This window comes from Cygnus olor, chromosome 2 (assembly GCF_009769625.2).
Source record: "Cygnus olor isolate bCygOlo1 chromosome 2, bCygOlo1.pri.v2, whole genome shotgun sequence".
Taxonomy (NCBI): domain Eukaryota; kingdom Metazoa; phylum Chordata; class Aves; order Anseriformes; family Anatidae; genus Cygnus; species Cygnus olor.
Genome location: NC_049170.1, coordinates 6,117,046 through 6,129,712, shown reverse-complemented (window position 1 = coordinate 6,129,712; position 12,667 = coordinate 6,117,046). Strand labels below are relative to the sequence as shown.

General features: G+C 38.4%; 1 protein-coding gene across 1 annotated transcript in view; it reads right to left on the bottom strand.

Moving 5' to 3' along the window:
- Positions 1 to 2,875: 2,875 nt before the first annotated feature.
- Positions 2,876 to 12,667, bottom strand: part of LOC121065861 (sodium channel protein type 5 subunit alpha-like) — a 45,927-nt gene continuing 36,135 nt past the window's right edge. The window contains 8 exon segments of the mRNA XM_040548980.1: positions 2,876 to 3,511; positions 3,513 to 4,474; positions 5,915 to 6,179; positions 6,988 to 7,088; positions 9,490 to 9,631; positions 10,595 to 10,648; positions 11,554 to 11,808; positions 12,469 to 12,606. Of these exon segments, the coding sequence (XP_040404914.1) occupies positions 3,326 to 3,511; positions 3,513 to 4,474; positions 5,915 to 6,179; positions 6,988 to 7,088; positions 9,490 to 9,631; positions 10,595 to 10,648; positions 11,554 to 11,808; positions 12,469 to 12,606 (2,103 nt within the window). The 3' untranslated portion in view covers positions 2,876 to 3,325.

The following is a 12,667-nucleotide window of genomic DNA, read 5'->3' as shown; positions in this document are numbered from 1 at the left end:
CAGGGACTCCTCCTGTCACCCCAGCACAGCAGCCCGAAGGAAGCTGGGTCTTTTCTTGTGCTCTCTTCCTCGAGGCTCTGTGCAGAAGGGATGCCACCTCTTGCACAAGGGTTGGGGGATGGGAAAGAAACACTCACACAACCCCTGAGAATTGGCAACAGAGTGGTTTATTGCCGGGACACCTCGCAGGTAAGCCTGCAGGATGTCTGTGGTGTTTGGTGGCTCCAAGCTGATGCTTGGGATGGAGCCTGAGCGACGAGTAGGGAGCTGGCCGGGCACTCCTGCGACACTGTTTGTGTTCTCTAATGGCAGAGAGCAAAGACATGCCAGGGTGGTCCCAGGTCTGATCTGGCCGAGGTGGATCCACTTCCATTGGTTCCTCCGCCTCTTCTGGTGGACCCAGCTCCATGGGCTCCACGGTGTTTGGAAGAAGGACAAGCCAACCCTTGCCCGGGACTGCCCAAACAGGATGCCTTCCATCGGGAATGTTTTCAGGCCAGGGTACCGCACCAGGGGGTCGTCCAGTTCCACGCACAGGTCCCACGCCACTGTCCAGTTCATTTCCGTGCATGGTTTTGATGCTGCCGTCTGTTTTAAGGCCATGGCTGGGTCCCATGCTGTATTATGGACGACAGGCACACCTCTGCTCCCCGCGGCTGTCCAGCTGACGCTCCTGTTTTCGCTCCATGCCACCATTATGACACTGGGAAGGCCCAGGCCCCCTGTCGCTGTATGGCTGAGGGGGCGGCCTGTTCCCCGCGTCGCTGCGGTACCAGTGGTACCGCCTGTAAGTGTCTGTGGGCTGGGTGCCAGAGGTCTCTCGGGCACTGGTGTTTCTTGTGCCGCAGGTGCCACCCCTCTGCCCACGACACTTCTCCTTCTCGCTAGCTGCCTTCCTTGGTGCTTCCTTGGACTGCATTGCTGTCCTCACACCAAGAAGGGCTGCCTCTCGCCTCCCTGCTTCTGCTCTTCCTCCTGCCACACAAGCTGGCTGTCAGAGGGCCTCGAAGCTCAGCGAGTGGTGGGCCAGCTGCAGGGGTCCTGTTTTATAGGGCCCGGAGCACAGGCGGGGCAGTGGTGGCCACTGTGACCTCAGCAAGCCTCTGTGATGGAGTGGCCCACGCGTGGCCAAAGGCAGCTGTGTTGGGAGCGGCCTGGAAGATGCCCTCACGTGGAGGAAGGAGGAGGGTTGGGGGGCTGAGGGCCCCTTTTCTGGGGCTGGCTCCCCCAGGCCATTTGGCTTGCCAGAGAGAAAGGCTGCCCCTCGGCCACAGGGACTACCCTCCACCTCCCATCCTGTGCCCTGGGTTTATTTTTAACACTGTTTTTTAGGTAATTAAAATTAATTTACAGAAAAGAACAGAAGCAAGGTGCATCTTCAGCCCTAATTTCCATGTGCGCTTTGTGCTCTGAGTGAAGAATTTCTTCCTCACACCACATCTAATCTAAATCTCCCCTCCATTTGTTCAAAGCCATTATTCCTTGTTCCATCGCTACACTCCCTGATAGAGTCCCTCTCCAGCTTTCTTTTAGGCCACTGTTATGGGTTAAGTCAGGTGGCAAAACTGCAGGACTTTGCAAATTCCAGCCTTATCTACCTTGTTCAACATGTTCCACATGACCCTTTCCAGCTCAGGCTCTAGCCTCTCATCAGTGTAACATAGAATCATAGAATCATTCAGGCTGGAAAAGACCTCCAAGATCATCTGGTCCAACCACCCCCCTACCACCAATGTCACCCACTAAACCATGTCCCTAAGCACCATGTCCAACCTTTCCTTGAACAACCCCAAGGACGATGTCTACCATGATCCCCAATACTTTTTCTGCAAACATCACTTCCAGCCATCTGGCTTCCAGCATCTACTAGTACATGAGATTTCTCCTCTCCAGGTACAGGTCTCAGCATTTGCTTTTGTTGAACTGCACAGTGTTCCTGTCAGCTCATTTCTCCAGCCTGCCATACAGAGATTATTTAATTTCCATAATGATTAAAATTTATTATTTCTGGAGAGTCACTGCAAAACACATGAATTGCTTAACATGCTTTAAAGCTCTTAAGTACAAGATGTCTTAAATGGGCTTCTAACATTTTACTGTTATTATATAAGATACATGAACATGAAGGCAGGTATCATCAGTCTTGCATGATATATATTTGACCTTTCACAAAACGGAAAAGTTCCAAAATATGATTTCTGTCATATTTCTGACAGTCCTTTGGGTGTTCTGAGCAATAGAATCATCAGAGCCATCAGAGCTATTTTTTTAGCCCTACTTTTCATGAAGGAGAAAAAGTTTTTCCCCATAGCTTCCTTAAAAAGGTCTATCTACTAAGTGTAGTAGACACAGTACTACTAAGTGTAGGTTCTGACATGTAGTGCTTATAATCATTCCGTTTGAAGGATCTCATTAAGCAAAGTTTACCTGACTTCAGGATTTAATTAATAGGCTTTTCAAAGCCTTTGATATGTTCTCTCACCACATTCTTCTCTCTAAATTGGAGAGGTATGGATCTGAAGGATGGACTGTTAGGTGGATAAAGAATTGGTTGGCTGGTCACAGTCAAAGGGTTGTGGTCAATGGTTCTATGTCTGGGTGGAGGCTGGTCATAAGTGGTGTCCCTCAGGGGTCGGTCTTGGGACTGGTGCTCTTCAACATCTTTATCAATGACATAGATGACGGAATACAAAGAACAAGTTATATATAACTTTCAAGCATAGTCACCTGAGGATGATTTCCTAAATCTGTTTAGGTGCACAGGTAAAGATAACTCAAAAATTCATAAGTGTAAATGAATACTCCCAAAGGAATTAGGAGAAAGATGGTCTCAGGCAATCTAGAAATTAGTGGCTGATTATATTTAAGTGTCCTAAGTGAGCTCCTTCACAGAAAATGCAGTAATTATTTCATTTTCCCACAATAACCAATTTTTCGTACCAGGCTTTATTTCTGAAGACACATTGTTCTACAGCCTTGTGTGCCTATTAATCATGTTAAAATTACAACTGATCTTGTAAGATTTCTCCCATAATAACAGAAATATGAAGTAATACAAAAATGACAGAAGTAAAAATTAACACACTAACTCCAGTAGCTGAGGAAAAAAAATCCACCGTTTGATTTTCCTCTAATATTTATTACATAGTTGTGCAAATTCTACTTACTTTAAGGAGCATTTGCAAAACTGAACAATCACAATACCTAAAGGATACTATACCTACTGTAAATTAAGGATATTTTCTTCATCCAATTACTAGCATTTGAAGACTTTCTCCATTTCAAAATAATTCTTATTGGTTTAATAAAAACGCTGCACCCTGGGCTATGTGTCCACATTATCACTATCTGTTTCAGCAATATTATCATAAAATAAAGGGAGAGATATGGAAGATGTAGTTTGTGATTTGTCTATCTTCCTACCGTAATTTCCATTAAGCATTGATGCAATAAGACCTTCCTTCTCATGTGTCCCTTCTTCAAAGACAGCACTGTTACAATGGTAACTGGCATAAGAAAGATTCGTGTCTCAAAGAACGCTGCATCAAATGCCTCCTGAAGGCCCTTTGAATAACAAGAGCTGACACCTCCTCTTGTTTTCTTTTAAGGGTTGTAGTAATTGGCTTGTAGGAAACTTTTGATGGATTGGCAGCCATAAATTTTTCTTCCATCTGTAATTCCAGACTATCCAAATCCCCAGATTCTCCTAAGACCCTTTTAGTGAAAGCAAGTAAGATATCCAAGCAGTGGATCTTATCTCCACTCACTATAGGGAGGTCCATCGATATGAGCTGAATTGTATTTGGCTTTGGAACGCGTAAAGGTTCGGCCAGTGCATCTGCAAAGTCTGAAAGAGCAGAATATTCAATAAACTGTGTTGCCTGAGGATCGAAATTTGCCCAGGTTTCATAAAACATATCAAAGTCATCCTCACAAAGCGGATCTGCACTTTCTTCAGTGGCGACACTGAAGTTCTCTAAAATGACAGCTATGTACATATTTACAACAATGAGAAATGATATAATGACATAGCTTACAAAAAATGTGATACCAACAACCTTATTTCTGCAACTATTGCTGTCCTTATCTGTTATATTTAAGTTGGGAGCACATGATGCAGGTTCTTTTATCAGAGGACTCAAAAGACCATCCCAGCCAGCTGATGTTATAACTTGGAAGAGACAGAGTATGCTACTTTCAAAAGTTTGAAAGTTGAAAAGGTTATCAATTCCATCTTCCCAGCCAAGACAGGCAAAGTTTGTCATGCCCACAATAGCATAAATGAACATAACCAGGAAAAGCAAAAGACCAATGTTGAACAGAGCAGGAAGAGACATCAATAATGCAAAAAGAAGAGTTCGAATTCCTCTAGCTTTTCGAATCAGTCTCAGGATTCGTCCAATTCGTGCCAAACGAAAAATTCTTAGAAGCGTGGGAGAGAAGAAGCTTGAAAAGCCTTCAGCAAGTCCAATAGCTTTGAAAAGAAAAAGAAACCAAAATGTTGTCAAGCCACATCAATGAAATTCCATATTTATGTTCACTTTGTTATATTCTGTGCTTCAGGTGTTGAAAGTAATCAACATTATCACTGATCATATTATCACTTATCACTGATCATATTATCACTTATCACTGATCATATTATCACATATTATCACTTTCCATAAAAACATTATCATCAATACTGCAATTGCTTATGAAAGAGCTTAGGAAAAACAAAACAAATTGTAATATCTTTAGATATCTTTACAGAGGTACTGAGCTTATGTATAGTATGGAAACTGCATCCTCCCAGATTTCTGTAATTTAGTGCATGAAGTTATGCATTGCTGAAGTACTTTTAAAAAATCCTTTTTAATCTATTCAGCTCCTGTCCTGGGGCTCATCGCCTAGCTGTTGGCCCAGGCCACATGCTAAACATTAAGACTTTCATTAATGCTTTGTATTTGAATGAGATCAGAGAAGATCAAAACTAAAATAAAGGAAAATTGTCTTCACTATTAGTCTTCCATCACACCTCATTCTGCGACCCTACTGTCACCATCAGGAACTCAGAAGTAATGTACGATTACAAACAGAAGACCTAGGAATCTGCATTCTTCTGGATGTCACAGGATAGCAAAGGGGTATTGTGATTAGGGACAAAGCAGAGAACTCTTTCATGTCTCCTTCTTTTTTCTGTGATAAAACCTAATCCTGACAGACCAAACAGACCAAATAAACTCCACAAGAATCTTAAACTTATACATGACTCTTCTGAGAAAATGACAAACACCTAGTCTTATTTAAAAAAAGAACAACAACAACAAAAACTAAGCAGGTTCTAATAAGATTTTCCACAACCACAAATAGTCACGTAGACTTATAATGGTGCTGAGCAACTCAACTTTCCTGAACTTTCTTAATCAGCCCTTGTGATCTGGCTTCTTAAAAGAAAGTCCTGGAAAAGGAGATAGAAGTTTCCCATTTTTCATACAAATGTATTTTAACCTGGATTTACTTTTACTGTGAAAATGACAGTTAATGTGGTTACTTGCAAATCAAAAGTATAAAAACATTATGAAGAGCACTGTTTAAGTATAATAACTTAGAAAAGATGTTGCTGCATTAAATTGCTATTCTGTAAATTGCTTAAATAAAACTCATACTTTTTAAAGGAAGGAAGAGTAAGAGGAAGGATAGAGAAAGGAAAGGAGAAGAAAGATGAAAGGAAACTATCCATTTATCTTTTAATATATATCTGGAAAAATATAACGGAAAACAACATATAACATTTTAGAAGTAACCACTTAGAATATGGTTTGAAAAAGTACACTGGATATGGAGTTTGTTTGTCAGATACATGTCAGTGGTAACTTCATACTGAAATTTGGTTTAGTACTGGTAAGACAAATTATTAGCAGATGATACTTACTAGCTAGTGAGAGGATCACAACAACTAAATCAAATATGTTCCAGCCACTGGTGAAGAAATAATGTCGCAGGGCTAGTATTTTTATGACACATTCCCCAGTAAATACTGCCACAAAAAAATAGTTGATATTTTTAAGAACATTCTTGACGGCTTTATTGTCATTTTCTGCCATCATGACAACCATATTTAGACAGATGAGAGTCACGACACTAATGTCAAATGCTTTGTGTGATACTATATCAAAGAGACATCCTTGGAACATATTCTGTGGAGAGAGAGAACTGATTAATGCTACTTCTAAGACCCAGGCAACAATCAAATGTTAATCTGTAAATTTTGCTTAGAAAGGGAATTTAAGAGAATATAAGCTTAATAATAAGGTACCAGAAGCATTTTTAGGTGTTTTCTTTAGACATTCGAGGAAAACACTCAGTACTTGGCCAAGTATTTTCAGGTATCGTGCAACTACGTTTCTTTAGAAAAAAATTATTCAGCAGGAAAATATTTGGAGTACTTTGTGATTGCTCTTTTTATAGTAATACTTATTGAAGCAGACATTTTAGTGTAAGCAATTCAAATTAAAAAGTCATAAGCAAGAAAAACACTGAATAGTTAACATATGAACTCGACTGGAATTAAAGTAAGAAACTAGAGGAATTAAAGAGTAAAATGATTTAAAAGTAAATAATGAGTAGCATGTACTACTCCTTACTTATTCTCCTGCAATAATCCCATCTAGTTGCAGAAGCAATATCATGCAATGTAAGCAACCAAGATTATGGTATGAATAGCAAATACTTTTAATATTAAACTTTTATAAATACTCTGTACATATGAATAAATAGGCTGTAAATTGCCTTACATTAATACCCACAAGGAAAGACTGCATTAGATGGAATTAAAAAAAAAAAAAAAAAAGAGTAATCTGTAAGGAAGATTATGGAATATCTATATGGAATGAGGACGATGATCATCTCTAACTCGTAAGTTTATTTCCAGATGCCTGGTTGCTTGGATTAAATATGGTCACCATCTTTATATTTGATACCATATTCTATTTACGATGGCCTCACCAGTGGTCTTGGGATGGGTTTTTGAGGTTTCTTGGATCCAAGTTTTTTTAGGGCATTATAGTACTTTTTCTGTTCCTCAGTTAAAAATAGATCTTTTCCACCTAAGTAAAGGGAAAAATTACTATTGTTCAGTAGACATTTAAACAGTCAACTAAATAAATACCAGCAAGTTTATCTACATATAAAAAAGTGAATTACAACTGTTCTAAATGGAATTTAAGACAACACAGAAAAAAAAAATGTTTCTTCATTATTTCTCCTTGTTCTTTGAAAAGGTATACTGAAAAAAAATGATCAAGGTTTGATTGTGAAAATCTAGTCCACTCAGTATTCCTGAATCAGATTCCTCAACTGTAAGAGCCTTTCTGATGTTTTTATAAATCTATTTCGTATTTTAACAATGACCTAAGACTCATCAATAATTAAAATACTTTTCATTTATATTTTTGGGAAAGGTAGGAAAAGAGCATGTGGCTGGGCTAGAAAGTCAATGGAGGATTATGAGTAAGCACTTTGGGACCAAGTTCTATGGGATTTTCTTTATTGCAAATTTCTGGTACTTTTCCTAGTACCATCTATGCCATCTGTACTACCTACCAATCACTTTGAACCAAGTATCCAGGAGAAGCCATCATAAAATCATTGAATGATTAGCATTTTATAAAACAAATCTGTAACAATGTTTTGTAGGGCATGTGCACTTCCAATCACTCCAGCAAAATCTCTGAAAATTCAATGTAAATTCATAGAACCATAAAATCACAGAATGGATTGGGTTGGAAGGGCCCTCATAGCCCATCTAATCCTGACCCCCTGCCATGGGCAGGGACCCCTCCCACCAGCCCAGGCTGCCCCCAGCCCCATCCAGCCTGGCCTTGGGCACTGCGAGGGATGGGGCAGCCACAGCTCCTCTGGGCAGCCTGGGACAGGGCCTCACTTCAATCTAGTGAAGAATCTCTTCCTAATATCTAATCTAAATCTAACCCTCTTTAGTTTAAAGTCATTACTCCTTGTCCTATCCCTACACCCCCAGACCAGGAGTCCCTCCCCAGCTCTCCTGCAGCCCCCTTTAGGCCCTGGCAGGCCGCTGTGAGGTCTCCCCGAAGCCTTCTCCCCTCCAGGCTGAACAACCCCAACTCCCTCAGCCTGGCTCCATAGCAGAGGTGCTCCAGCCTCTGATCATCTTTGTGGCCTCCTCTGGATTCGCTCTAATAGATCCCTGTCCTTCTGGTGCTGGGGCCCCAGAGCTGAACACAGCATTCCGGGGGGGGAGTCTCATGAGATCAGAATAGAGGTGGAGAATCACCTCAAGTGATTCTGGTGCAGAGAGCTGAAAAATTTCTTGTGCACCTTATTTTATTTTTTTTTAATCTATCTCTACCTAAGGCAGTACTTCTTTCACACTTTGTGTGTAAGTCAGCCTATGGAAATAACTAAATTGATCCTATGGAGATTCTGTTTTCCAAACATGCACCTTGAACTTGTAAACTTCCTGTCAGTATGCTTTTGCGGTATATTTTTAATGAGCAAAATGCTTAGTGGTTTTAAGACATCCAAGTAGATTAATTGACTCAGTTGCTCTTAATATTCTGGGCACATTCAGTCCCTAAATGAATCAGGGACTGATTAAACCTCGATTGAACTTGGTCAACATATTTATTGATAATAAATAAGGCTCCAGATGCTTTGTATTATCTTCTGGCACAAAGAAGCTGAAGTATACCTGGGAAGGTTGACTGTTTCTTTTCTCTGGGTGTGTTTTCCATTCCAAGATTTTTCCTTCAATTTCTTACTGAATAAAAATAATAGGTAATCGAGGAACTATGAGGAGAGCAAGCAATCAATGTTTCATGGACTTTAACAAATAGCTGTCTTATTTCTGGGACTATGGCATGGATCTCACCACAGAATTTTTTAAAACCCCCAGTAAATTAATCTGTAGAGTACTTTATTGAAGACCAGATTTTTAAAATGTAGCTAATTTAGAAGAAGTTCTGATTAAGAAGACCTTTTCAAGTTTCTTTACCAGGAAAGCAGTGGCTACTTCTCCCGTTAGCAGTCACGGGTTTTGACTATCCTTACCACATTTGTTAGGTGTTTACTCTCAGCAAAAAGAGTTATTCTGTTCTCCAAAATTAATCCTCAAAGCAGAAAAAAAGAATTCCAGTCTGCTGTAGCAAAGTGTATATAACACTTTTTTTGACTTCTCTAAAACTATCTACTCCCTTCTCCCCATCCTTCCACTTAGAGCAAACAGAAGGACCTGTCATGTAAACAGGATTTACAGGTAAATTACTAAATGAAGGAAAATTACCAAACAATGCCTAAGCATGAGCTAGCAGCAAGAATCCTATTTTAAAAACCTGAAACACAAGACTAAATTTTATTTTAAATTTCTCCAGTCAAATAGTTATCTGAAAATGTTAGATATCTAGATGTCAAACAAACATACAGTTAATCAAATCAGGATTACAAGAGTCCCTAAATTAGTTCATACAGTACTTATCTTTTTCCTTTGTTTGTTAAAATTGCTGATCACCACTCCAATGAAAAGGTTCAGCATGAAGAAAGATCCAAAAATAATAAAAATCACAAAAAAAAAGTACATGGGTAAAAATGCTTCAAAGCTTGGCTGCTCATCTATCTGTTAAAAAAAAAAAAAAATCCAAACAGGAAAACAATATTAGTAAAAACTAGATAGTAACAGCTTTGTCATTTCCAAAATTTATAACAACCAACCTTTTTATTGTCAGGATCAATAGATTATCTATGCATATTTAAAACTTTATTTACATGTAGAAGTAGAACAATTGTCTTGTTCTGTCTTGTGACTGTATGTAAAGATAATTACAAATAAAGATGCATAAACCTTGCTCTAGCAAAAATTCTTACTCTTAAATAATAGATAATTAGTTCCAATCAGAAGGAATACTCTGAATGCCTAGATGAGAAAAACAACTCAGGCTAAAACAATTTGGTGAATTGCCATCCTCCTGAATGCTATCCCAGACAAGAAGCATTTTTAAAATACCAGCTCACTATGAACAGCCCTACAAGGAAATTAGCAGCCACTTCACAATTAGTGTTTGCATGAATAAGGAAAAGGCAACTAAATTAAACATGTAAAAAGTTAAATCATACTGTACTAGTAAGAGTGAGAAACAGCACACAGAAATGGGGAAGAAATAGTAAGAATATCAAACATAGGGAAGAAACCTCTAGAAATACCTGCTAAACATGCATGCTTTTTAACGCTACTGTATACATTTTTAAAAAAAGGAAATTTGCTTCAGAGGCATAATCCTTCCAAGACTTTCTCAATTCTATTTCCAGAAAAAGACTTGTGTAAAACTTGAACATCTTGCCCTTGCATTCTTGATAAAGTAGGCTGGCTTTTCTGTGGCATCACTATTTTGACCAATTTTCTTTCATCTAAGTTTCAGGCATTTGGTATTCTCAGGATTATTGTTTCATTACATAGCTTGAAGCATTCATCTGCATGTATTTCTGGACTCGATAATGCAAACAAAGTTGAAAAAGTCAATTGTATGTATAAAAAGGTAAAGAAGGAAAGGAAAAATAAGTTAATTTCATTTTAGCAACGTACCTCACGTGAATCCACTGCTGCATACATAATGTCCATCCAGCCTTTAAAAGTTGCCTAAAAATAATTGCATAATTAATTTTATTCTCATTAAAATAAAATAACTTCAAATTTTTGGTAGAACAAGTATGAATATGTTAACTGCTGAGGAAAAGTGAGCAGAGTACTATAAAAATGTTCTAAAGATCTGCTTGGCTGTATGATTCATTGGAGTTTAGTAAAAGAAAAAAAATAATATAATGTCCTTCAAAAGAAAAACTGGGTGTGCATCCTGTGAAACGTCTTTTACAGTTCACTCTAAGTTGAGCTTTTTGTAAATTCTGTACTTCTTGGAAAACAGCAAAAGTTTCAGTTTAATTAGCAAATATATCCAAAAAGGAAGAAAACAAGTGTAAGATGAACAGCAAATGATTATTTCCTGCAATTTTTAGCCATTCTGCAGAATTCTAGAAGGCTGTGGAGGATGTAGGGCAAAGAACTTAATCTAGACACGACATGAGGATAACAACCACTTTAAAAAGTGCTTCTGTCTCCTTTGTTGTGGTACTGGGAAGATCAGTAAATTGGCATCCGTACTCTTCATGACTTATATAATAACAGACAATATAAGCAGCACCACCGTGCTCCTTCTCTCTTACCCAGTGTGGGACTAACTTTTAGTCTAAAGAAAATGAGACTAATTTAAATCCAATAACAATCAGACTGTTTCAGGCTTAGTTTGCTTATCAAAATTGAAACAAAATCAAAAAGCCATGAAACAGTGTGCTTGATTTTAACACAAAGATGCACACACTAAAGTGTTCTTTATGAGGAACTGAGCAGCTCATAGATATGAAAAATATTTATTTAAGCTTAAAAAATCCCCAATTTCAGTGAGATAAACAGAAGTGCAGTAGCATCCTGTGGTTGGGCTGCTCTTTCCTTGAAGAAATTGAAACTGAGCATGTTCTTAGAGAACTTACCACTTCAAGAAGAGCCAAGTATCCCATTCCAACGTGATCAAAGTTTACAGCATTATTCACCCATGTTCCATTATTTTTTAAACAGTCAGTTTTGTTTTTAATTTCACTGATATTTCCTGTCTTCAGTGTGCATTTCCAAAACTTTTTTCCGAGTAGTTTTACTCCTATAATGTTAAACAGGAGCCAGAAGACAACACAGACGAGTAAAACGTTCAGGATTGAGGGGACAGCTCCCAAGAGCGCATTCACAACAACCTTAAATAAATAAAATGGATGAAAAGAATGATTTTTTCGCATTCAATAGAACATATTCTCAAACAAACAAACAAACAACAACAACAACAAAAAACAATTATTTTTTTTTCTCTGTCTATTGCAGATTCTCATCCATATAAAAACTAGCAGATGACATTTAAAGCCAGCCTTCAGCCCAACATCAAGCTTGTCTTAGTATGTAATTCTGTGGTATCTATCTTGTCATTCTGAGGAAGTAAAACAGATGGCAGCCAGAATTATCCTTGAGTAAATCAAATACATAAAAAAAAAAAAAAAGTCTGTGGTAGCTATGGACTCTAAAAAGCAAGTATAGGAGAACAATCTGCATATACTACAACATGATAAATAATCCTTGTTTATCTTGGAAGAGTTTTGTAAGAGAATACCAGCTTACCCTCCAGATCAAAATGAACCTCATGCAATAACCACTGTAGAAATGTTTTATTGCTATCACTATGAGAAAGTTCCAAGCCTTTTATCACGGCCTTGTATAATATTTACTAGAAATACATAATACACTAGAAACACAGATCAGCTGCTCCAACCTAGATCAAGTTGCTCAGGGTCATGTCCAGTCAAGTTCTTATTTTTTCAAAAGCAGCTATTACAAAATATACACACCACTCCCAATATCCTTACCTTTATCCCTTCAAATCTTGACAAAGCTCGAAGAGGTCTCAGCGCTCTCAGCGTCCTGAGAGATTTCAGGGCACTCCCATGGGAACAAAGTGATTTGTCTTGGGAAACAGATTTTAGTCCCCAGGAAACAAATGAAAGCTGTGTTAATTGAATTGAAACTGAGATTATTAACTGGCATAAAATAAAAAGGTTATTTTAT